General features: G+C 39.3%; 1 protein-coding gene across 1 annotated transcript in view; it reads left to right on the top strand.

Annotated features, from left to right (window-relative positions):
• The window catches only part of ENPEP (glutamyl aminopeptidase), a 33,492-nt gene extending 9,230 nt beyond the window's left edge, over positions 1–24,262 (top strand). Inside the window, exons 4-20 of the mRNA XM_050337648.1 lie at positions 2,410–2,530; positions 4,688–4,842; positions 5,471–5,584; positions 7,229–7,363; positions 10,426–10,491; positions 11,878–11,943; positions 13,222–13,373; positions 16,205–16,284; positions 17,962–18,089; positions 18,206–18,261; positions 19,059–19,209; positions 19,800–19,873; positions 19,975–20,076; positions 20,185–20,355; positions 22,158–22,298; positions 23,114–23,192; positions 23,434–24,262. Of these exons, the coding sequence (XP_050193605.1) occupies positions 2,410–2,530; positions 4,688–4,842; positions 5,471–5,584; positions 7,229–7,363; positions 10,426–10,491; positions 11,878–11,943; positions 13,222–13,373; positions 16,205–16,284; positions 17,962–18,089; positions 18,206–18,261; positions 19,059–19,209; positions 19,800–19,873; positions 19,975–20,076; positions 20,185–20,355; positions 22,158–22,298; positions 23,114–23,192; positions 23,434–23,574 (1,932 nt within the window). The 3' untranslated portion in view covers positions 23,575–24,262. The remainder of the gene's footprint in view (positions 1–2,409; positions 2,531–4,687; positions 4,843–5,470; positions 5,585–7,228; positions 7,364–10,425; positions 10,492–11,877; positions 11,944–13,221; positions 13,374–16,204; positions 16,285–17,961; positions 18,090–18,205; positions 18,262–19,058; positions 19,210–19,799; positions 19,874–19,974; positions 20,077–20,184; positions 20,356–22,157; positions 22,299–23,113; positions 23,193–23,433) is intronic.
• The last annotated feature ends 2,654 nt before the right edge of the window (positions 24,263–26,916 follow it).

Below are 26,916 nucleotides of genomic sequence, written 5' to 3'. Positions count from 1 at the left end.
CCCAAGCAAAACAGTAAAGCCCAAAATGTTCCTGACTGGTTGTAGCTTTTCTAAATAGAAGGCAGCATTCACTGAAACATGGTAATTAAAGTGTGTGTGTGTGTGTAGAAGCAGGGGTATTCGTGTCAGTACAGAGGTTGCCTGAAGAAACATCTTCTAATTCAGGCCTCAGTTACTACATATTTTATTAATACTGTTCACTAAACAATGTCTGAGGACTTGCCTGCACTAGAAAACTTGGGGTTTAAATGAGGTTAAAATCATAACTGTTTCCTTTCTCTTAACATGGACATATAAAATACCAATAAAAAGTACATGTATACGTCAAGAAAAATTACTTTTACCTAGGAAAACCAGATACTCTTTAGAGTTTTAAATCAGATATTTAGAAAGTCGTTCTTCTAACCTTTCCAAGGTTTCCTAAACACCTTTCCAATGTGTCCAAGAACTTTGAGGCTCAGCTGAACAATGAGGAATTTAGATTCATGAGCAACTGAAAAGAAAATTCCATAGTTGTCTTGTAAATTTCTAGCAACAGAAAGTCCAACAGAAAGTATCCATGAGATCCTTAAATTACTTTCATAAAAACCAGCAAGAACATACAGCTCACATGGCATGGTAAATTATTTAAAAACTCTGCCATTCACTCTGAAAGCCCTAAAGAAGACATTAATGGAATCGATGGTGGGAAATGTGCCTTCAGCTGGAAACAATGCTCCTGAGCTGATTACCTGTCAGGTACCAAATGTCTGGTTTGGAAAATCACAGAGGAGATTATACAAATGAGACCCATAGTCAGTTGTAGTGGATGCTGAAGGTTTTGGAAACCATTAATATGGATCAGCTAGGGGACTGAAGGCTGCTAAATTGGGTAAAGAGCTTACAGAAGTGGAAATTGCAGACTGTAATTGCAAACTGACCCTGGGGGAAATCCCTTGGCTAGAATGAATTCCCAGTTGAATCTCATAAGCTTTTTTTGGGTTTGTTTTTTTCATTCCAGCTTTATTTCTGACCACTTTCCCATCCTCCCCTCTCATTGGAGGAAGTGTAATTTCATGGTATTGAGATCAATGTGTAGTCAGACTCCAAGACAGCTCCTAAAATAGACCAGCTCCTTTGCTCAGCTTGGGCCCTAAATGCCTGGCTGTAAGACAGCACTGAGGAGTAAACAAGCCACACCGACATAGCCAGATGAATGTGGTCCATTCATAACAGTCACACAGCTGCAAAATGAGATGGATCATTTTTCCTAAAACCAGAAACTTCACTCCATATAGAGATCTCTTACTTTCCACGGTGGAAATATTTAGGGCCAGTGAAGGGTGGAAACATTTAGGGCCTACACCTCTTGTAAGCTTTGGGACAAAGAGACTGAGGGAAAGACCCTCAAGAGATTCCATAATTCTGAATTCAAACTTTGTCTTCAAAATGTGGAGATAACATCCCAAAAGGTTTTTTTCAAGCTGTAGACCTCCTCCTCATGGATATGGATGCCATAAGGTCTCTAGTTCTACAGAGCTTGAGTTTTTCTGTTGCTTGACAGCAATAGCCAAAGTAGTCCCAGGCACCAAGCCTCAGAGATGGAAAGGTCAACATCCAACACACCATTTTTTTTCATTCAGATATGCAAGAGGAGAACAGAAATGGTCTCTCATCACACACAGGACTACCAAACATGCCATTTTTCCTGGATTGCCTGGTGGGAAAAGAAAGAGCTGATTTTTGGCTGTGTTTTCCTAGGGCACAGCAACCTAGCGGGCAGCATAGCTGTGACTGGGGGGCTGTATGGCCCAAGGTCCTGCATGGGCCAGAATCTGGGAAGAGAGTGACAAGTCTGGTAAATACACTGTCTTCAGAGGGTTTAAGATCTTCAAACATACAAGGCCAATAGGAATCTGTGATGATAGTATGTACAAAAGATAGGAAGAAGTTGAAAAACTTAAGTGCTATGGGCTTCAGATGCATTTCAATACAGATATGCTCCTAAAGATTGATCTGATGGGATCAGTCAAGATCAATCAAGTGCTCAGAACAAGTGGATCCCTTTTTACTGTGCTTGCCCAGGTTTCCTTCTGGAGAAAACCAGTCCTTGGGGAAGTGGGGGTTGGTATGCATCCAGGCCCCGCTCCAAGCTTGGCCGCTGTGATCTTCTGGACACGCGTCTTGCCAGTTTTACAATTTAGGTATACTGTGGAAAGTGTACACAGATTATGTTGGCTTATGTACAATATTTGAAAAATTCTGTTGAATAAATGTGTTAGGGAACAGAATTCAGAATTCAGCATTCAGGCCATGTCTTTTACAGAACACCTCCTGTGTTATAGCTTTCTACAATAAATGCCTTTTCAATGCTTGACACCTTCTGATTTCTTTTAACTGAAAACTGCTCTAATTGTCTCTGTTTTACAGCTGAGAGTTTATGCCCAGCCACAGCAAATACACACGGCACAATATGCAGCAAATGTAACAAAAGATGTATTCGACTTCTTTGAAGAGTACTTTAATTTGAGCTATTCCCTTCCAAAACTAGGTAATTATTAATATTTATATTTTTCATTTTGTTAATGCAGTGTCATGGTTATGTTGCTCCTACAGGTCTCTGTGCTCTACTGGAAAACAGTATGAAAGCACTATGTTGCTAACTGCTGATGTTGTGTCAGGATATTTTCAAACTGTGCCAGTGTAGTTCAAGATGTTCCTAAATGTCACGGTGGGAGAGTTGGTCTCAGTAATGGTTTAGTTCCCAGATTTCATGGTTTGGTTTGCTGAACTGAAGCACTGATCTTGGCATGGTTATTTTAAAGTGTCTTGGGGAAAAACAGGGCAAGCACTGGTGTCATCAGCAAAGGAACATCATGAGTTAAAACAGAGACAGAAATTTCATAAAAATATGTACAACTTCCATGGGAACTTCTGGACAAAAGTCAGCAGTGAGATAAGTGAAGATGTAAACTGCCAGAGAGTATGTCATATTATTTATTAACCTTAGTGCAAAGTGGGTGTGTATTGACTTCTTAGAAAGATGAATGTGGTCCAGCATTTAATTTGTAGTTTCTACTGCTGGGCTAAATAAAGACCCAGAAATAAACAAGACCAGGCACACTCTCAAATTTTGCCCATGGTTACAAAACAAGCATAGAGAAAGCAGTGTATTTGGGCATCCTTTAGCTTGTAATATCTGGACTATGGATCTGATTTGTGCAATTTGAACTAATAAAGTTGGGAATGTAATCAGCGTTTTGGAAATGCCCCCTCCTAAGACGTTAAAAGAGTTAATTCAGTTAGGTTCATGAAATTAAAAGGATGGAAAAACACTAACTGCAAACAAGTCAAAGCAATGTAATGGGGGAAAAAAATACCCAAAACTTTGAAGACAAGTAATAGTACTTTGCAAACTTTTTATTGATTATTTGTGTTTGTACCATCAGGCTAACCTATATTACTTTAACAAAAGATTTTTACCTCCTCCTTTCAAAATATCATCTGAGTTTACTGTAAATATCTTTTTGCATTTCAGTGACAAGTGAATAGGGAAACCAGTACAACATGTTCTTTCACACACTGGTCCAGAGTAATTATGGGGACTATATCTCACCTGTGCTTCACATTCAAACTTTCATTTCCACGAAAGCCTGATGACTTTGCCAGGCACAGTATATATAAGGCCCTGTCTGCACTACAGGGTGGACTGATATCCCCAGGTCAGCAGTATCAGAAGTATCAGCAGATAGATACCTTTGTAGATTTTATACTGGTTTTCTCAGTGTCTATTTATTGGATCATGAATCTTGACTTACCATGTTATTTGCTCATTATTAGAAGTCACCTAGGTCAAAATTGATGAAGCAAATATGTTTCTGCATAATGTTTTATTTAAATATTGTATTTCACATTGATTTATTGCTTCTGGCATTGCCATTCTCCTTGTGATCCTCATTTCGACTATCACTGAAGCCCTTGCCAGACTATCAGCTTTGATTGTGTAATCAAGTTGTTTAATTTATAGTAAGTAATTCCTATCTTCTCTTAGGGTGGGGTGAGAGTTGTTCATTCCATTCAGTTTTAAATCCATATGTACTTTTTCACTAACCCACATAGAAAGGCTGTGGTCATTATTTGCAGAACAAAATGCCAGTCCAGTTAAGTCCGCAATTCTCATTTAAATCTCTATTGATTACTGACCATAAATGAGTGACCCCTACAAATTAACAGGCATAGAAACAGATGCTGTTCACAACAGGGGGGATTTACTTCAGTTAAAATGTCAATAAATACTTTTAATACAACAGTGTGACAAACAATGTCCTGCCTCATTATGCTACAAATAGTTTTAGGAGATCTACTGCCTGCAGCACATCCTCACTAGTATGATTTCTGGAGCTAAAATTAAGTAATATGTGATGCACATGTTCACAGAAGGTGGCATAGCATCACCTCACAGGACAGATCCTCAGCTAGGGCAACTGATCCCAGCTCTACGAATCTCAGCAGAGCCAGGGCACTTGCTATCATCCATCTACTGTAGGCCAGTTCCTTGCTTCTGAAATACAAACTGTAGCCTACAGTCCACAGTAGTAAGCTAGAATAAGAAATTATAAGCAACACAGGCTATAAATACACAGAGAGAGGACAAGCTAAGTGGCTTAAAGGATACAGTGGTAATCATGTTATCTTTCTTTCAATGCAGATAAAATAGCTATTCCAGATTTTGGGACAGGTGCTATGGAGAACTGGGGGCTGATCACATACAGAGAAACAAACCTGCTGTACGATCCTGAGGAGTCAGCCACTTCCAACAAACAGAGGGTAGCTGCTGTGATAGCCCATGAGCTTGTCCATCAGGTACATTTTAGGACATGATTAATTTTTAGAGTGTTTCAAATACGTAGTCACAATATTTTAATCTTGAAAATACTCTTAGTGACTTCATCTCAGGATCTTCTATGTGTGCTCACAACCTGATTGCAAAATATCATGTTAAAACTGCTCCCCATTAGAGCTTTAAAATACCATGACTACTGCCTTGGAATTTTTCTCAGGAAGTTAGATGTTTGGGCCTGGACTGTCAGCCAGTTTATGAAAATCTGTCTGAAATATCTTAAAGGAACTCATTTACATGTGCAGATGTCTCTTTTGGGCAAGCAAATAAGGACAGCTATACACTGTGGAGGCTGTCTGAAAACATATCCTTACAAACACAAATCATCAAATCAAGAGGAAAAAACTAAAAATATATTTTCTGTTGCACATGAATCATTAGCAATCTCCTCAGTAATATGCAATTTTATAATAAAAGTGATGTTTTAAGACAAGGCAAGGCCTTAATTTCTATTTAAGCCCCAGAGTTATGATAATGTTCATCTGGCAACACGAAAAAGTAAGCAAATGACTAATGTATGTGGAGATGTGATATACTGAAATGTACATTTATTATTTAGCTAACGCTATATCTTTATGTTTATAACTGTAGTGGTTTGGAAATATCGTAACCATGGACTGGTGGGATGACTTGTGGTTAAATGAAGGATTTGCCAGTTATTTTGAGTTCCTGGGAGCAAATGCAACAGAACCAGATTGGCAAATGGTAATTATTTCTGTCTTGTAGAGGGTTGGCGGGACTGGGAGGAGCATTTCGGAAGGGAATAAAAATTAGGCAAGGATGAGGAAGACTCAAAGTGTATTTGTAGAAAACTAACACAGTGCAGTGCAACATAAAGAAAATGTTGGCTTAAGCTTTTTCCTCTACCTAGTCAAAGTAAACTTAAGAAAGTTTTAGTCTGCAAGGAAAATAATTATTTTTTAACAAGTGAGTCAAGTGTTTGGTTATGATTATGGTAAATAACATCTAGATGGATTCTGGAGCCTTAGCAACTTTGCAAGGTTGTTTAAAGGTCTAACTCTGAAAGAAGGAGATTTCGCTGAGCTGTACTCTCTTCATGGGACTTATGATTGTTATTTGGTCTGGTCAGGGTTGGGAACCTGGGTCTGTGTCCACAGCTTGGGCTACTTGTCAAGGAAAACATCAGACTCCCGTTCAGCTTCTGCCAGCATTTTGTCATTTCAAATGCTCCAACTCAGATGTATCTCTAATCTGTGCAGTGTAAAAATAGGTAGTGACAGTGGATGGCCTACAGTCACACTGTGCAGCAAAACCAACTCCAGACGCTTTAAGGGGGTTGCAAAGAGAGTAGCCTTAAACATGCGTTAGATTCGGAGGAGGTTTCTTGCTCTTTCCTTCCTCCTCTCCCAAACAGATGTGATAGCACACAGCATGCCTATTTCCCCCAGGTGTCCAGGTGTAATGAGATTCTGCCTACTAAGAAATATACACCATATGCCTGTGGAAGGAAGCAGGGAAGGTTTTGCATAGGTTGGGCCTGTTGTTGGAATCTACTATCCCCTTAGCCTAGTGACTTTAGAAGTAGGCCTACTTGGTGCTTTCCCTGCCTCCCTTGCTGCTCCCCATAAATATCTTCTCTGATCCATGTTATATGAGGCCAAGAAAAAATCATTCCTGGGTCACTTTATACTTTGAAGTAGAGGATCTGTGATTCTAACTACATGAGAAAAATTTTAATTACTGAGTTTAAAATTTAAAATCCCTTTTTTGTATCTGGATACCATAATAATTTAAGATCTAGAGACGTTTTAATGTTATCATCCTAATGAGTATTAGAAGAGGAAAACTAAATTGAAATTTAGCCTTATTTGGTCAATATTTATTAGAAAGTATGGGGATTTTGACTGCTGACCACCTAATATTAAAACAAAAAATAAACTTACTTTAAAAAAAATATAAACTTTGGGATAGGAAACCCTGCCTCCTTCTTTCCTCCTCCCTTCCTACCTAGCTCCATTTTTGCAAGAGAAGCCCATAATGCTTTACAAATATTGTCACCCTGCTGAAATTGGTAACACAGCCTTCTTTTTTTGCTTACTGGGTGTAAAGGGAGAGTGGCCTGGATGTGTTTGTGTTGTGTGTGTTCCCTGTGTTGATACACACAGGAAAACAGGATTTGCAAAAGGCAGTTTATCTTAGCTAGGGAAAAACTTTATCCCTCCTCACTCATGTAAAGCAGGAGTTTGCAAGTCCCTCTTTAGAGGGCATGAAATCTCATTCTATTTCCAAATGCCTCTTCCTAGAAAAGTTGCAGTTCAAGCTACATATTTGAGAAGTTAGGCATATACTTCTGCCTTTGTTTCTATTCTAATGTCTTCTCTTTCTCAGCTTGAACAGGTTTTAATTGACGATGTGCTTCCTGTACTGAAGGATGACTCTCTGCTGTCTTCACACCCAATTGTGGTTGATGTGTCATCTCCAGCTGAAATCACCTCTGTATTTGATGGGATATCCTACAGTAAGGTAGGATATCCTCCTATTGTGACTTGGGATGTAAAAGAAAGTGGAGGTTTTGAAGAGGAGACAAAAGTAAGGGCTGCTTGTAATCATGAATCCCGATTCATTTGAGCTGTGTCTGTGCAAACCTTTCTTCTGGGACATTCCCAAATGTTGTCAGTGATGATGCAGTTAAAAGGGACTGTTGGGAGAAGCAGTGCAGCCAGAGCCTTGGTTCAGCCACTATGCACCATGCAGACCTGCTCACAGCATGCAGAGCTGCAGGGAAATCACTGTATCAGTAGGTTCTGCCACTAGAGTTGTTGGTTTAAAAATGAAACTAAACCAGCTTGTTGCTTTCCCTCCAAGCTCCCATTATCAGCTAAACAGAGTATATATTGCGTTCACTTTAACTTTAGCTGTGTTACAGTCTGTAAATGTAGTTACTACCTTTATTAACTATATTTGATCCATCCATTTCCATCAGTTTTATGTTTTCAGTTGTTAAATCCTCTATCCAACAATACAACCAGTATTTATTGCGTCATAAATGCTTCACGGTCAGATCATAAACCATGTGAAAACCTGCACTGTGTAATACTGTTTTTAAATCAAACTAACAAAAGTCATGAAACATACAGAGTTAAATCAAATATTCTGGACCAAAATGTATGTCAGTGGTGAGCTAAGCACGAGACATACTTTTGCAGGGTCTGAAAAAACAATGGAGAAAAAAAAAAAAATCCTAGTTTTTACTCAACTCTTCATGCCTAGATAATTGCTACATGAACTCATTTTTTTTTTAACCGAAAACACTTGAGCACTTGTGCATTGTTTGGGAACAGTTTGCTTGGGATATAATTTGGCTTGGGATATAATTTGGCTTGAAAGGGAAAGTATTTGCGTAGATTTAGCTCAAATTACTGTTGGTATTTATATATAAATGTGTGACAAAATCAACTTGTTTCTTTTTAGCTTTATTTTGGCTTCTCTTTTGCATTTTTCTTATAAAAACAATCTTCTCCTGATAATATTCATCACTAAACAAATAAAGAGTAACTTGGAATGCTCTCTGTTACTCTTACCAGAACAATTACAGGGCTCATACAATCCTAAAACTCTAATGAATTGCCTAAGGGTCTATGGAGCCATTGCAGTGTATTCTGTAACGGAGCCTCTGACTGTTGTATGATCCATAGAGCATTGTATGCCTAGGAAAGCTCTACTAGAGTAGACCTGTGACTAAACAATTAATGTATATAATTTTTTTAATCTGCTCTTAAAAAATAATTGCATCTCACCTCTTTTCCAGTCTAATCCTCTCTCTTAGTTTCAAAGATTTTATTGAAGTAACAATGAGAATTTCAGTCTTTGGAGTTCAAACTTTGCAAATCTTTTCAGAAAACAGATACTTAAGTTCTACTAGAAGTTTAGTCTTGGACCCCCACATTTTCAGAGTCTCCCAGCTAAAGAAGTTTAGGATTCATGTTCCATATTTCTGCCAAAAACAAATCTTGTCATATACTTGGCAATTACTGTGACTCTCTAAAAGTTATGTGGATGTTGATAAAGACTTGCCCCCACATCCCCATCAGAGTAGGTCACTTCCTGAACCTCCCCAAAAACAGCTGAAAGAAAGGAAAGTTATTAAAACATTGGAGTTCCTGTAATCAATTTTGTTAGGATGAGTTTTTCTCCACACTCCATCATGGACTACAGAGGAATGGCAAGAAGAGGGGAAAGACAGGATGGAAAGAAAGAAAGGAATGACAGTAGTAGAAGATACAGGGAACTAACTATACATTACAATCTGAAGCAAAAGAAATCTCCACTACTTCCAAATGCATGCATAAGTGTGTATTTCTACTCTGAATTTTAATATAAATGGGAGGGGACGGTTTATAAGAGGTGATTTCAGATAAGAAGTGGCTGATAGACAAAGCTGAGGAACTGAGGTAACCTAGTACATACACGTGGGCCTTATGATCACCATTAATCATAAGCAGCCTTATAATTACCAGTAATGGATATCTGTTCTAAATTTTACTGAATTGTTTTTGAACATGTTCTGTGGCAAACACATTAAATTTCTGTATCAGAAAACAGTCATCTGCTGACCACCTTGACTCTGCAACAATAGCCTGGAAAGCAGTTTGAGGTATATCTGTTCAAACAGTCCCTCTGCCATGACTTGTGCAGTCGTTATTCTCAGACACATATAAAGAGGAAACGGAATTTACTGAAAATTCAGATAACATTCTTGTTTTCATGGGACAACTAAATTTTTAAACATTTGTAGCACTAGAGTCTCAGCTGCCCTTTGATTTAGTTCAGAAAATGAAAACATGCTAATCCTAAAATCATATTTTGCATTTTAGACTGGGTTTGCACTGCTTTTTTTTTTTTTCATTATTTTGTGCCTACTCTGTTCTTTGTTCTACATGACTCTTCTACTTCCCTCTCCTGTCTTCATTTTCTTTCAAGACCCTAACTGTTTCAGGGGGGTTTTCTGTGACATCCAAGTAACTTCTCTGATCCCAATTCTACCCTGCTTAAGAGGCCAAAGCTCTTGTACCAGTCCTCAGCAAATCTCATTCTTAATCTTGAGATGGCATCCCCAGTGGGTAAAGCCTCAGAACTGCAGCATTTTTGGAGTTCCCTACCTGTTGGATGTTCAGCAGAAGCGACTGCCTCTGTCAGGTTGTTCCCCTGACAGGGCTACTTCCCCAGCTGCCCTCACCACTGTCCTGTTCAAAATGCAACAGGGAGCCCTGCTCACACAAACTGGTAAAGCGGCAGGACTGTAACCCCCAGCAGAAGGGCTCGGGAGCCCTCCCACCAAACACGGCTGAACTTAGAAACAAGTGTCTGATCACAGCTGAAGACCAATTCCCACATCCAGAATTAAACTCCACCAGGCAGGCACGTGCCATGCCACAAAGGAATTAGAAAAAACACTTCTTTAGGGTGATGGATGGTTTCTATTTTTGCCTTATAGAATACTCATTCACATGTTGCTTTTTAGGTGAACAGAAATCCAGTGTTAGAGCAGTGTGGAATAACCTTCTCCCCTTTCTGTTTGTCTTTAGGGTGCATCTATCCTCAGGATGATTCAAGACTGGATTACACCAGAGATCTTCCAGAAAGGCTGTCAGGTAAGGCTGCCACCAAAACCCACCGGACATACAGCCCATCTCAGTAGCAAAGCCATTGTTCAAAAACTGAGTATCAGAGATCCTGGTATTAGTAGCAAAAGTATTTAATGAATTTCAGTACTGAGTACATGAAGGGGAAGAAGTTCCATGCTCCCACAGAAGCCGGAATGTGAACTGCATTAAGATTTGGTAGCCTGCCAATGAGGACCTAAATTCATGACAGCTTTTAGTGGAGAAACCTATTCCACCCCACTTTACCCTGTTGTCAGCTAGGATCCTCTCATTCAGCTGTAAAGCACGTCTGCAGCTTTATATGGCCAGTATCCTCCAACCCACACAAGCCTGTTATGTAGGGACACATTTACAGGTAAGCTCACCTGTGCCCTGATGGAGGGACACTACCAGCCCTAGAAAGCCAAGGTAATAGGGAGTAGAAAAGGGTTGCACAGTTCATAGTCTTTTCTTGTGGAGACAAAAATGTGGTGCTACAAAATTATGGAATGAAAAAATGGGAGGAAGGAGCCCTCCCAGAAGGAGAAAGTTTATCTGTCCTTTCCTCCGAACCAGCATCGGTTGTCTCTACAAAGTTTTGCATATTTACCACACTTGCTCTTACTTCCCTCCCTTCTGGGCAGCACCTTTATAGGCTGCTACAAGACAGCTGTATTTTCCTTTATTTCCGCTTCTATATATTCAATCGGGACAGTTACACGGGATGGGAAAATACAGCCACTTTGCCCCTAAGAGCCCAAGCACTTCCCTTCCACTCACAGCCTTCACGAGCATCAACGTAGGCAGCTGTGGCTAACAGTGAAACTAACAGCACCATCTACTGACTGAACTTCGCCAGGGTCAGGTAACAGGGCAGGAAAACACTGAGCAGCCAGGTGAGACATAGGACAGGAATAGCGTTTAGGTGGTGCCAACACTTTGATGGATACCATTGTTCCTTGTAAAAGTCGTTTCGATCACAACTTAAAAGTGACTAGACTTTTGTAGTTCCACTCCGAGTCCACAGATAGGGAAATCTCCTGAAATAGCTTCCTGCTGCTAAACAACCTCTTACATTAGACAGAAATATGCAACAGGGTATGTTGGTGTCCCTTCAAACAAAATACGAACAGCTCTTCAAGTACAAATTTATTTTGTACTAACAAGTCACACTGGAAAAGGCTGACTTTTAGCGTTATGGGATGCATTGGAGAGCAAAGGACCTTCATCAGCTGAATATTAATCCATTTAACCTTCTACTCACAACACTACCACCCATGGGTAGATACTCTGTGCAACTGATTGGAACTCTCTGTACAACTGAATATGCGTACTGTTTTCGTAGCCAAAAAGAAAGACCTGGCAATACTTTCACAACCTTCTACCTCTCTCTAGGCATATTTGAAGAAATACCATTTCCAGAATGCCAAGACACAACAATTTTGGGAAGCTCTGGAAGAGGTATGTTTTACATCAATCCAAACCCTTGCTAATAAATGTTTTGTATCATACCCACTGATTTCAGTTTCTCTAACTTTTTGTATTCTGTAGCTTTCCTGTCAATAAGAGATCACAAGATAGGCAGCCTCCCAGTGCATATCTTAGTTCCACCAAATATTTTTTTTTCTTTCTTTCTTTTTTTTTCATAAGGCCGTGGGAGTGGAATAAGAAACAAGAAAGGAGGCCTTGTTTACAAACAGCCTGAAACACAAAAATTTCCCCCACACCTTGAACTCATTTCATTTTGTGAAAACACCTCTCATCCACCACACACGTGCACCCCATAATCTTCCTTTTCTCTAACCAGATTCAGATGCTTGAAAGGTCTCAATAGTATCAATTCCCAAGTAATTTTGGTGCTTATCTGCCTCTCTAGCTTCTGAGTCCCAGCTGGGTCATTGTCTGTGCCACTATTTTCTGATCTTTGCTTTTCGTTGAGGCTGGGCTACTTCTTTCCATCTATCTCATTACCCCCAAAGTCCCACCTACATACTACCAGGTTCTTCCTTAATATTATTTCCTTTCCTTCCACCACTGTGGACACTCACATCACCCAAGTCATGCTTTTGTGTCTCTTTTCTAGTTCCCGTCTTCTCCTTAGTCCCAGACTTCTTCCTACTCAGCAAGACTTCTTTCTACTTTCTCTCTGGTGCTCTGCATTTCCATATCATCTACCTCATCTGGAGAAGGAAACAGTAACCCTAGCTCCCTTTCCTCACAGGTGGCATCCTGAGGACACAGTGGCAGCTTTCTCCAGGTGCTATTTCTAGGACAGACGTTCACAGTCCACATAATGAATCAAAACGATCAAATTTTACATTAGTGCAGCTGCTGGTGGTTAATAGTGACTGTTCTTTCACCCTGAAAACAGGGCACACTGTAAAGAGACTCTGGCTTTGAAAAGTCTAGCTGTCTTTTTTGTCCTATTCAGTTATTCCCTCAGAAAAAATGGAGAGATCTTAGAGCATGCAAGGGGCCTCAAAGCTTCCTCAGTATTTCTTGTCCATGTTATTGGCCAGTCTTCTGTCCACACACTTCTCATTTCTTGTCTGTGTTTCCAACTCATTCTTTCAATGACAGGCACCGTAAAATGACTTAATGGAGCATTTTTTGTACTGAACCTGCTCTTTCCTCTGCCCCTTTCTGCTCTTCTTTTTCTCAATACCAGAGATATTTAATTTTTTTTCCTCTGTGTACTGAATTTTCATTTTTACTGCTACCTTCTTCCATCATTCATAGGCAAGTAATAAACCTGTGAAGGAAGTCATGGACACATGGACTAGGCAGATGGGCTACCCTGTTTTGGAAATGGGGGATAATTCAGTACTTACACAGAAACGTTTTCTCTTGGATCCCAGTGCAAATGCTTCTCATCCTCCATCTGATCTTGGGTAAGTTCCTGGTGTAAATGTCTGTTCAAAACAGGTAGAAATACTGTGCATATACCCTTTTCATCTGACATACATGTAGGTTGTGTTTTACTCATTCTTGCTAAACTTGCTCTCAGCATTTATTTTAAAAGGAAGACAGGAGGAAGTTAGATACAAATATTTCGAATTTAGGACAACATCAGCCCTTTGTCTCAGGGTTTCTTTCTGAAATGCAGTAATTGGACAGGATCTCTCAGAGAACCTTATTTGCACACAGACAGCTCAAATTATTGCAGGTCATCTGTTGAATCACTGTAAATTATAGTCTCTCAGACTAAGAAAACTAACACAAGATTGTCTCTGTCCAGAAACCAGAAACCATGACCCAAGTATTTTACACAACCGTAGTTTATTGCCTTTCCTATATGGTGTAGGATCTATAATGTATCATGGGATCTTCACATACAATACAGGGTCTTCTCTGCATGTCTTAAAAACATGAATTAAAGTGAAGTAGCTGGTCATGTATAAATTTCATTAATCCTTATCAAGAGCTATTTTTTTGCTATTTTTCCTTAGGATCGTATTGCTTAATTCTACCCATTTAAAATATAGTTCTCTAGTCAAAGTTAGCCATCTTGGGCTCTTAGGTGACCAGACAGCCATCCACAGACATTCATCTACCTGTTCAAGACAGGTAGGATACTGTATTAGAGTATATTTGTTAAATAACAGATGACTGACCTGAAGGGAAATGAACTCTACCTGTGGGTTGGTGGACCTGCACAGAAAAATGGTGCAGCTGCACCACGGCATCAACCAGATGAATAATTTTTCAGATGTGGCATTGTGTAGTTTCTTAGCCAGCCCCCGTTCTGAGGCACTACAACTTCATTAACCTTTCAGTGAAAGAGATTCAAACTAATCCATGTTAAGAAGGTTTTGTTCCTTGAACTGGACCCTGGACCAATCAATTAAATCAGTAAAACTGGCCAGTATGAAGCACAACTAAATCCACCCAAATGCATTTTTCCATTAACTTCTACTAGCTCTTTTAATTCAAAGGGCAAGAACAAGGACCCCGAGATTAGCTCAGCTGGTTAGAGCATGGTGCTAATAACACCAAGGTTATGGATTTGATTCCTGTATGGGCCAGTCATTTAAGAGTTGAACTTGATGATCCTTGTGGATCCCTTCCAACTCAGAATATTCTGTGATTCTGTGAAGAAGAAAATGAAGAAACAGAAAAACCAGTTGTGACCTCTCTATTTCCTTCTGATTAAAAAGAAAAAAACTTGACCAATGAGAAGGCCCATGCTATTGGTAGTTTTGGATGAGTATCCAAAGAGTGGGAATGAGATAACTAACCATGTATTTGCAACATTGCATTTCTCCCAACCTAAGCAGAAGATTTCATAGACTCAAAGTACAGCACCATGCCATCTGAAGGGTGTTGTTACAGACTATTCAGGCAAAAACACTTCCTTGTATTAAAAAATTTGACTTACTGCACTATGCTCTGAGATAGCAGACTCCAGAATCCTACTTATGCTTGACTTCAGCATTTACACTACATTACGATTTCTCATTTCTAAAGTAGAAATCCTAGCACTGTTCCTACCTTAATCTGTTCACAAGCTGTGTATTGGCCCTGCTATCCCCAAAGTGAAAGTTTTTTTCTGAATATACAGTTTTTATAAATGAATTAACCCCCCCATAATATATATTATAATGCTGATATTATCTATGCTGTAACAGACTTACTCCCCTGCCTAAAGTCAATTCACCAAAAATAAAAACCTCCTCCTTCCACCATTGCAGATGGGGATGAGAAGCTCCTAAAGAGATCCTACCCCAGATGGAACTGGCCTGTTTCACATGCGGGTGCAGGGTTTCATTTAAGCAGAGAAAACTCCATGTCCTGTGTATGCTTTATTCTCTGAACCCTGCAGGAATAATCTTCAAGCTGCTGGCTTGTTCCAAGCTTGTTTGGCTTGAAAAAGTCCTCTCCTGCATGTTGGCACTCCAAAGAAATGGATGTTCAAAAACTGGTGCTCTTAAACTAGTGCTGCTGGGCAAATACATAGCTTTGGCACAGCGTGTTAGGACACAGAAGGACACAGCCAATATATCTTATGCTCAGGAAAAGTCCTTATGTATGTAATCTCAGGAACATGAAAACTAAATAAAATCCTTCCTGTTAAGGATGGGTCATCACACACCCTCATTAAATGCATTTACAAAAATTTGGTTTGTATTAAAATAAATCATGTATGGGCTTTCTCTTAAGAAAACAGTACTGGAGCTTCTGGTCAAACAATGACAACTCTAAATTTCATTGCAGTTAGCTCCATAAGAGAACTAGTAAAACCTGGAAGCGTATTAAATCTGTTAACATATTTTGTTTAGCAGATACAAAACAACTGATCTTTCTATCAAGAGGAGGCACCATAACCTTCATTTTTGTATTTTCTGGGAGTTAATGACCATTCACTTAACCCAGGGTTGTTAAGATGACTTAGATTTTCCCACAGCACTTGTCACCAAGGGGTTTAAGATGGAAGAAAAATCTCCCTGGGATTGAACTATACGTTAACTTGGAACAGCAGCTGAGTGCTCAAAAGGGCTCAATAATTTTAGCAGGCCTATGCAGATGGCTGTGCAGGTATGCTCACAGCGTGCTCTGCTGTTCTGCTTCCCTGACTCTGCTGTCCCACTTCCCTGACTGCCAGGCCACAGTCTTGGTCAGGCTGTGCTGTGGCTCCATCCCACATACTGGACATATTGGAGAGGGTTTTTTACCATTTTATTTCAAATGTCATTTGATTTTCTTTCCCTTTAAATAATTTCAGTTACAAATGGAATATACCAGTGAAATGGAGACTTGGGACTTCAACAAATTACACTTTATACAATGCATCAGATTCTACAGGTAAACTTCCTATTCTCTTTTAAGGATAATGAATGGATAAAACTTTTCAGTGTCCTTTACAAGAAATATAACACAGGATTAGCTTTCATACTTTTCAGTTTTCAGATCCAAGAACCAGCACACAGCTTGGTTGGGCTGAAGTTGGTAGTAATTTCTGTGATAAGATTACTATTTCCCCTCTACACACATTATGTCAGTTTAGGCACAGTACAGTATGGTTCTTAAGCATCTATTTAAATACAGTCCTATTCAAGGAAGCATCTAAGCATACTCTTAATTATAATATGCTAAAATCAGTTGGACTTAGATATGCCCTTTGTTGAGTATAGGAAAAGAGGTGAAGTGGAAGGCTGATGAATGCATCTGTGGCATGGTAAACTGGCAATCTGATTTCAGTCAAAGAAAAATAGCTACAAATTATTAAACATCTTTTCTAATGCTGATTTCAGGACTGAGAAAATACCTATATGGGTAATTTTCATCATTGTTCTATTATGCAGTCAAATCTGAATTTCTCATTCTGTAGCTCTAGGGGACAAAAATGGGGGGGAAAATTTGTTCAGTTTTTGAGTTACATCACATATTGGAATTTCAGAAATATAATCAGCTCATCTTTTCTTCAAGTTTTTTTTGAATATTACCTATTTAAAATATTATTTGGTTTTGTTCTGTTGTTTTGTTTTGGTTTGTTTGTTTTTTTTACCAGGTTGCTTTTATTATCCACGCAAAAGCAAACAAACAAAAGTTTTATGTCATGATACAAGTCAGAAGTTTGCACAAAGGAATTTTCTTTCTCCAATTTCCCCATGACATTACAGTGGGCTGCAAGGGGCTATTAACTTGACAAAGCCTGCAAAGGCGTGATTACACACTTACTTCTACATCCATAAAATTCTTGGCTAGTAAGGCAAACGGCAACTGTAAGGAAAAAATGCCTTTAGAAATACTTTGTATAAGACACCCAAACAGAAATGTGCTTTTAACTGCAGCCACCCTCAAAACCACAGATTAAAGACCACTGCATTCAATGAGCAATAGAAAAACTTTCGTTACTGCCATCACAAACTGGACCAGTCCAAGATTCTGAGGAAGGAACATTTTTCAAGTATTCATTTTAAATAGGAAAATCCTTAAACATGAGTCCTTGAGGAAAGTCTCAAACTCAATGTGTAATTCCTTTATCTGTAACCACAAAAAATGAATTAGTAAAGAATATAGAGAAGAAAACCCTTAAAAAGTTAGTTGAAGCAAACTTAAAAATGAAACTAATGGAGGATAAAATATAACTTTAATAGTAAACATGAGGATGAAAAACTTTTTAAAAATACATTTGCAAAACCTGTTTATTTGCAATTTTTTACTTCTTGCAATGACACTAAATCTCACCATCCTCACCCTAGTCACAATGATCTCCATTTTAAATTTAACAAACTAGGTGGCCCAAGTAATTACCACAATTCATTGTTCTAAGACAAGTGCTGGCATTCATTAAAGTCTATAATAACTCACCTTTCCTCACAGCCATTTAAAAATAAGTAAATAAATAAAATTAATGTTTGGATCTTATTTTGATATTAATAAAACCCAAATAATACTCTTGGAGTCAGGGAATCTCCAATGAGTTCTGTGTCATACAAGATGCACAAACTGATCCCTGTTTGTTGGTTTGTTTTGCAGGAATTGCAATACCAGCTTCTCCTGATACTTTTTTAAACATCAATCCAGACCACATTGGATTCTATCGGGTGAATTACGATGATCAAAACTGGGCCAAGCTAACCTCTCTTCTGCGCCTAGACCACGAAGTGAGTATTGTAATGTTAACCTATCTGGTGGCTGTCTTAGAAAAGGTCTGTAAATGCTGTTTTTATCCTGCAAATAATCTATATACTCTTGATCCCTCTTTCTTCTTTTCACATAGAACTTCTCAGCTGCTGATCGTGCAGGGATGTTGGATGATGCCTTTTCTTTAGCAAGGTAAACTAATTCTCTGCAGAGATTTCAACACAAATTTTTCACTTTCCATTGCCTAATAATTAGAATTAACTCAACCTGGGTGGTTGAAAGAAGTTTTCTGAATTTGGTACAAGACTTATTTCTTTGTTGCTTTACCTTGTCCTCCAAAAGGGGTGACTTTAAGTATACATTGGCAACTTGCATTACCAATGCAATCAAGAGAGAAGCAGGCTTTAATTGCACAGGTCTTAGAAGAGGGTGTTTTTATCACGTAAATAACAATAATAGGAGCACTCCAGAAGAAGTTAGGTATCCAGAAAGACAGAGGCATGCCCACAATGCATACCAAGGCATTAGCTACCTACCACCTCAGCTATCTTGTTCAGAAACTTGATCAGAAACTTCTAGCTCTCGTATGCAGCTACGCTGACACATAAATTTTAAGCAACATTCTTTAACAGCCTCTAAGTCTGAGTCTCCTCAGCCTTTCAGGATGCCTACAGTTAGCAATTCCTTTTTGTGTGGTGCTAATGTAGTCAGTTAAGAGCTACTCACTTCTGGGCACACTGGGCTGCTGCACAGTGTGAGCAGTCTCCTCACAACAGTGACAATTCCTACAGTCTGGCTTTGATCAGCACTGATCCTCAGTATCTCTTTGGAAAACACCTTCCAAGTTACATTCCAGACTACTTTTCCCCCACAAACTTTACTATTTCAGGCCTTCCAGAGTAAATAGCAAATCTAATATCTTTGAATAAGCAAGTTCTTCAAATTCATTAAAATAACAGATGTTATGTTTTGGGTTTTTTTTTCCACAGACCTGGACTCGTGGATTACTCTGTTCCCCTGAACCTCACAAAATACCTAACAAATGAAAGAGAGTATTTGCCTTGGAATAGAGCTATATCAGCTGTAACTTACCTTGCAAACATGCTTGAAGATGATACAAATCTCTATCCCATCTTTCAGGTGATGAAACAATAAAAAAACCATTCCTACATGAGAACACTGAATCTGACAGTTCAGGATTTGTAACAAAAATAATGTTGAAGTTCAAGTGATTTTCAGTGTTCCTGAATTATCAGTATTTACTTTTAGTCACTGTACTCTTAAAAAAAAAAAAAAAAAAAAGCTAAAAACTGCTCAGTAGTGATATCTGAATTATCTAGATTCTGCATTCAGGACTATGCACCTGGGGAATAGAAATTACGCCTAATTATTTTTATAATCCATCATCATAAGGCAGAGTACAGACATTTATTAGTCAAGGTATTCAATAAAGAAGCATATATAGGGCAGCAAAATCTCTGACACCTGTCCTCAGCACAAAGGATGGCTATACCTTAATGTGGCAGGGAGCAGGTTTGTTAGTTGACTTAACATCCTGAATGTGATTTAATGGTCACTAAAACAATTATGCCCTGAACTCAGCATCATCTGTGGAAAACAATTGTGGCAGTGTGTCCTTCCTGTACCCCAGGAGAATAAACTATGAACACATATATATTATTCTTTAAAGAAATCTACAAAACTAACCAAATCCCTTTTTTCTACCTCAGCGTTATTTTCGCTCTCTGGTAAAACCCACTGTGGATGAACTGAACTGGAATGATTCCGGAAGCCATTTGGAGAGGTGCAACAATCTTATTTTTTTTCTTCTCACATTATTGATGGATTCAAAGAATGGTAAGCAGTAGGAAAATGTCTCTTTCTCCCTCTCTTTCTCTTTTCAAGGCTTCTTCGTGCTTCTGTTCTAGACTTTGCCTGCAGTATGGGTGACACAGACTCTTTGAACAATGCTTCTGAACTCTTCAATAAATGGTTACAAGGAGAAACGTGAGTGCTCACAGCTTTTGTCGTGGTGAAGAACACATCATGTGACTTTGTCACTGATTTCAAGCAGGAAAGGGAGAAGAATATTTAAGCACTGTTTCTTTATTTTAGTATTGCTGCAAATCTCCGACTCATAGTATATCGTTATGGGATGCAGAACTCAGGCAATGAGTCATCGTGGAATTACATGTTCAGGAAATACCAAGAAACTACATTAGCCCAAGAAAAAGAAAAGCTGCTATATGGCCTGGCATCAGTGAAGAACATCACCCTTTTGGACAGGTGATTTAAACACACAAAAATTTCTCTTTGCCTACAGAAGCAACTGGTTTGCTCATTCTCCTCCCCTCTCCTCTCCTCTGTCCTGCCATTTTTGTCAGATCGCAGCATGAGGAATTGCAACACACTTTCAAGACCAGTTATCTAACACCCCCCTCTGAGACTGTAATATAGCAGAAAAAAAGCTTTGTTCATTTAGTGGAAAGATATTGAACACATGGTAGGTTCCTGCACACAGTCAACAGGCTTCAGCTCATCCACCTTCACTTTGTGCAATTTCAGCTGCCTAATAGTAATGCATCAGGAGAAAATTAGTCATCTATTTCCTGTATAGTCAGTAAAGGGAGGCAGGACCTCCAGAGCACTGCTTATCTCAGACCAGGAAAGGTGCTTAAAATCAATGGGAAGAATTGCATTTGAATGTTGTCAGCCACCCTCCATTGACTCCAGAGGGAGTTTGCTTAGCCTAGATGTCTACCTTCTCAGTAGCCAAAATTAAGCAAACAACCTTGAATAATTTTTACTAACTGTCCTATGAAGGCATCCATGTGAACTTGCAATGCTCCCTGAGGTGCTGTGCAGAGGTACTTGAGCTAGAACAAAAAATATCGTACTTGTGCTGCCATAGCAGTGATGAGGAGGAGTCTGGATACTGCTCCAGGCCAGTCCAGCTGTCAGACTGGGCAAGTATCTCACCAGGTTGTTGCTCTGCATAGACACACTGGCTACTTTCAGCTTATCTGATAACTTTGCATGTAGTTGTATAATGTCGCTGAGATGCAGGCAAACATCTTCACCAGGGCCATTCACCACTGTGTTGGAGCCCTGCCTAAATAAGATGGAGCAGTCTCTGCCTAAAAATGTTCCAAGTTTAAATGAGATGAAACCAGGAAGTATTAGAGGTTCAGGAAGAGTAAATATATAAGAGTTAGAGTAATTAAAATAGTGGTAGGAAGCAGGTGTATTTCTAAATTCTTTTGATCACAACAGCCATAATCTAAAGCCATTCAATAAATAATAACTGACATGATTCAGACATGAATTAATTAGCTAGATCAGCCTGTATTTGCAGAAAATAAAAAATCCCCCCTAAAAGATGGAAAATTTGTCACTTAATTTACTATTAAAATAACAAGTAAGGAGAAAAGAGCAAACGGATTGAATAAAATTGCCCCTTGCACATAGGAAAAAAGAAGACAATACTTAATCCCATCACACAACAGTTTAAAAAGGTGTTGTTCTTCTGCAGCTGCTGCTGTGAAGCCACGACCAGGTTATTCATCTCCCTGCAAACGTGCACGTTGGAGGAATCCCTCCGCTTTGTCAGTCAAAACCATTTGTGCTGTAACTGGAAGTATAACTGCAACACTTGCAGGCATGCTCTGCCCAAATAAATTTTAATTTTGTATGGATAAAAGTATCCAAACAAACAGCACAGATGTCAGTGTGAGCAAGCCACCTGTGTGTGTACTCATGGTCCTGTAAGATCATTATAGCCTGGACTACTACTTTTTCGGCTCTTGGCTGCCCAAACAGGCTGAACTACTGACTGATCCAATCTTATTTTCCCTACTTGATTAAAATATAGGAAAAATAATGACACTTGACTATTTGCCAGTAGAAACATAAACCTTACCTACTTTCTAAAGAGACACCTAACTGCCTAGATTTCTTTCAATACAATTATCTCTTGACATAATTATGTTTTAGATCCATGTGCTTCACCTTTAAAATGCTGTAGAAAAAAACCCCTAATATTCCTGTTTGGAAATGGCTCTCATCAATTCTTATGGTGTTTCCCTTAGGTATCTGAAATATATTTACAACACTAGCCTCATCAAAAGTCAAGATGTGTTCACAGTCCTGAGATACATCTCATACAACACCTATGGGAAAACAATGGCCTGGGACTGGATACGGCTGAACTGGCAATACTTAGTTGACAGGTACTCAACTGGAAACTACATCCATCTGTAAATCTTGTTACATGCCATGCTTTTCTCTGTTTTCACTATACACCTATAATCATTGGCCTTTGCAAAATGAAAACTGAAAGCATATTCAACACAGTTATATCCATCTGCCGTGAAAAAGTACTTTGTTGCTAACTCGAAAACCATTCTTTCCCTAAGTGATCTCTACCAGTAAATTGTGATGAAGAAGTATGGAAAATTCTACCAAGGCCATAGAAATCTGGTTATTGCATGGAAATTAGTCAGTCAGTCTTGTCTTCACTCTTGTTGCTGATTTCATAACAGGGTGACAGCGTATACATTTTTTCTTTAAATTTTCATCTAGTGGTAACAGCAGGCAGCAGACATACAGATGAGGCAGTGGAAGTAATAGCAAACCTTTTAGCTTTACTCATCCCTATTTGAGTGACTCAACTTTCCTTAGGTTTTCTTTCTAAGTGCTTGGTGGGGGCACAGAAACAGCACACACGGCAAGCCTAGAGCCATGAACTGGACAGTATGTGTATTGCTGGGCAGCAATATACCTAATTTCCAGCTTGAGACAATTAGTCATTATTTAAAAAAGAAAAAAATCCACCATAAGAGATCACTCCATTAGTAAACATATTAAAGTACAGCACAAATATTTTGTAGGAATGCTATTTTTCAAGAATTTCAAAAATTACTAAAATTTCAATGTATCTGTTTTATTGTAGCACAGTTGTGACTTTAAGCTTCAAATAATTACTCGTGTCTTTTCTCTTTCAATAGTTTTGTATCAAGCATCATTTATTAAATTATTTTTCTAGATTCACTATCAATGACAGAACCCTTGGTCGAATAGTAACTATTACCCAAACCTTCAACACTGAGCTCCAGCTTTGGCAGGTATGGTGGAGCACTTTTCTTGGTTTCAAGTCAATATATTTAACAATCTCCTGGCCCAGAAACTTGACCTTTCATCCACTGTGTAAAGCAGTAGGAGTTACTATAAAACTATTTCAGTGCTACTAACATGAGCTTGAATATCTCTCCCAGCCAAAGTTGCCCTTGACCATGTCCCTGTAAAGAGCCACTAGTCCAATAACAGAATAATTTACTTCACATCAATTATTTTTCTCTTTTCCAGATGGAAAATTTCTTTGAAAAATATCCTAATGCTGGGGCAGGAGAATTGCCCAGGAGTCAGTCACTTGAGCAGGTGAAGAGCAACATTGAATGGCTAAAAGAAAACAAGGAGGAAATACGAGCGTGGCTAGAAGAACAGTAAGACTTCAATGTCTTACTTTGTTAAAAAGACCAGGCAGTCAGGTCTTCAAAGATGTTTAGCAATGTGGATCTCTCACCTAGGTACCTTAGAGGACCAAGTATTTTTTAATATTTTTTTCTCCAAAACTCAGCAGACCACTGCCAGAGCAATATTTGTGTAGTTGCTTAGCACAAATAGCTTTATATTCTGAGAGCTGATTTTGCCTGAACAAACAGGACAAACATTTAAAGATACTCAAGGCAGAGGTGATGGCAGAACTGAGGTCCTTGCTGATCATTCTGGTCTCACTCCTTACACATACCACTCTGAAAAGCTACTCTTGGTTCACAAAGAAGTATATCTAATACTCTCAGGGATTCCTTTCCAAGTGCACCTCATAGGAGCTTTCTCCTGAAGGAAAGGGAATTAAGCAGTAATTTTAACATTGTCTGAAAATCATCCTCTATATTTATAGCTGTAAAAATTTTACATTTGGGATTTAGATTTGCTTTCTGACAGATACTTCAGAAAGGCCAGTTAAGCTTTCCTCTCCATTGATTTTTTAAGTTTAACTACCAGTACACAAGGGATCAATATTACCAGCTTCTTTTTCAATGTTATTAGTTGTGATTCTGTAGCTTAGGGTAAGGGTTGTCTTGGTTATTTTTGTCTTATTTCTAAATCTTCTTAAAAAAAAAAAAAAAAAAAAAAAAAAGAAGAAGAAGAAGAACGTGGGGTAGCCAATACTGCAAACAACATATACTTTACTCACTGTCTCTTTTCTTATGGAAAAATAAAATTAAAAAATCTACCTGAAGTCTCAGCCTTTTTCATAACAAAGTTCTAAAATGGCATGACATTTAGGAAAGAAAGCAGCTGTTACACAGCCCAGCTATGCTGTACATATAGCCTCAGGGACTTTTGAGGGGGAAAAATCTATTATCTCCTCTGAGAAAACAGAAAAAAATGGTAAAGGCAGTCAGAGGGAGCAGATGAGTCCCACTGCTGCAATTCAGTCTATTGCAGAAGTACAGACACAAAGAAACAACTCTCAGTCCCAAATCCCCGTGCTGTTGTGATGCTGGAGAAGGGCATGGGGCTGCTCTGTCTGTCCCTCCCACGCTGGAAGCCAGGGTGCTTTGGAGCTCCCAGATTTCCATGTGCTGTGTCCTGACATTGTATGGGAGGCAAAAGTAAGCGTCTCCTTGCCTTCTCCCAGGTCTCCTGAGTGGAAAGCACAACATAACCAGCTAGAGCCAGTGTCTGGATGTCCTGGGAGCAGGATAGCAGAGCATCTTAAAGTAGGTAGCCCTACTGGGAGAGATTAGGCACAGCTGTCAGGAAACTCTGCAGTTGGATGGAAGGACAGAAGTGTGGAAAAACAGTTCTCTTCATCCTGCAGTGCTATTCAGAGGGAAGAGGAGATAGCCTTAAGGTATAGAAATTCCAGGGTACAGGCTCTGCCTGCCTCTGGGCCTTGGTACAGCACAGAAGGCTGCAGAGAAGCTTATACAGTCCTAGATGGAAACATTTTACCCCACTCACACAGAAGACTCAGGGCTGGTACTGTTTTGGGTCTCTCCCTAGACACCCAATTAGCTGCAACAAGCCCAGACAAACCTGGTGACCAAGTCAGTAGTCCTGTTGTGCTGGTTTGGGCTGCGATATACGAGTTAAGTTTCTTCACAGTAGCTGGTATGGGCTATTTTCTGGATTTGTTCCGGAAACAGTGTTGATAAAACAGGGATATTTTCCTTATTGTGTAGCAATGCTTACACAGAGTTAAGGCCTCATCCAACTCCACCAGTGAGGAAGCTGGGGGTGCACAAGCTGGGACAGCTGACCTGAGCTCACCCAAGGGACAGTCCATGTCATATGGTGTCATGCTTAGCATATGGAGATGCAGGGGAGAAGAAGGAAGGGAGGGACTTTCAGAGAGATGGCGTCTGTGTTCCCTAGTAACCACTATATGTGATGGAGCCCTGCTTTCCTGGGGATAGTTGAATACCTGCTGGCCCATGGGAAGTGGTGAAGGAATTACTTATTTTGCTTTGCTTGCATCTGTGGCTTTTGCTTTAGTTATTAAACTGTTTTTATCTCAACCCACAAGTTTTCTCAATTTTACTTTTTCAATTCTCTCCCCCATCCCACTGAGGGATAGTGAGCAAGTGGCTGTGTGGGGCTGAGTTGCCAACTGGGGTTAAAACACAAGACTTTCCAAAGAAAAAGGTCAGTCATTTGCCTTCTGCAAACAGAATACGGCAAGATTTTTACTAACAGTGATTACAACTTGCTAGAGATAGCAGCTGCTCTTTAAGGTCAGGAGGTGGCAAAGGGACATGCAATTTCTTCCAGTTTTTGTTGTTGCTCAGATTCACACACAGAGGACAGTGAATGTGAAGCAGTGTCAGCACACAGGGACCAGACTGTCCTTGGGCAGCTGCCTACTCAGTACAACATATGACAACTCAACCTCACTATTTTACTATTTTACATTTTTGATGAGTGAATTGAAGGAGTAGAAGCCAAACAACAACTCTCTTGGTTTCAAGGTCACAAAATGGTTTGGTAGCATCACACTGTAATACTATCAGCACACTGTATCACTTTGACTATACAATAGTACATCATTTCAGAAAAATTTTCATTACACTGTCAGTATGTTTGGATTGAAAGTTTTTAACTCCAGGTGGCCATGATGTGCAACAGCCCAAAACCAATATGAAGATATCCAGGCATATAGCTCAGTTGTTTTCCCTTTCAGAGATGATTTAAGGAAATTTGGCAAAAAGAACTGACTTTTTAATTATTCATGCACATCTGCTATAATTTGCCATAGAAAGAAAAGTATGAGTAGTGTGGGAGTGATACAAGATTAGGTAGTTACCTTAAGAGATTTTTATCCTTTGTTACATGTAGTCCCTACTACCACTGAGCGGGCCCAGGCTGGCCAGTATTGTTAGCTACAGTAGTAGGCTTTCATCAAAGAAACAGAGCTAGTAATAAAGATTTTCTATGATGCTGGAAAGCCATAGCTAAAACAGCCTTCATCCAAATCATGCAGACATACCACTGTTTCAGACAAGACACATACTGGTAGCATTGTGTATCGCTGTAGTAGAAAAAAAAAAAAAGGTCAACTGGAGAGAGAGAACAGAAACATACCACTGAGGCGAACAGAGGACGAGAAGCAGAGGGTAAGCCTGAACAACTGCAGGACTCATGATCCTGGATAAATGGGGCAGAGTTTTGCCTCTTGTCATTTGATTTTCATTCTATTAAAGAGGGTGGGACCAAGTGCAGTCTTCGTGCATGAGCCACACTGGATGAGAGACACTTGGCTAGTTCTTTTGATAGAAGGGT

Source organism: Myiozetetes cayanensis, unplaced genomic scaffold, assembly GCF_022539395.1.
Source record: "Myiozetetes cayanensis isolate MyiCay16 unplaced genomic scaffold, myiCay2020 scf7, whole genome shotgun sequence".
Lineage (NCBI taxonomy): Eukaryota > Metazoa > Chordata > Aves > Passeriformes > Tyrannidae > Myiozetetes > Myiozetetes cayanensis.
The sequence above is the reverse complement of the archived record's forward strand: the minus strand, read 5'-3'. Positions and strand labels throughout refer to the sequence as shown.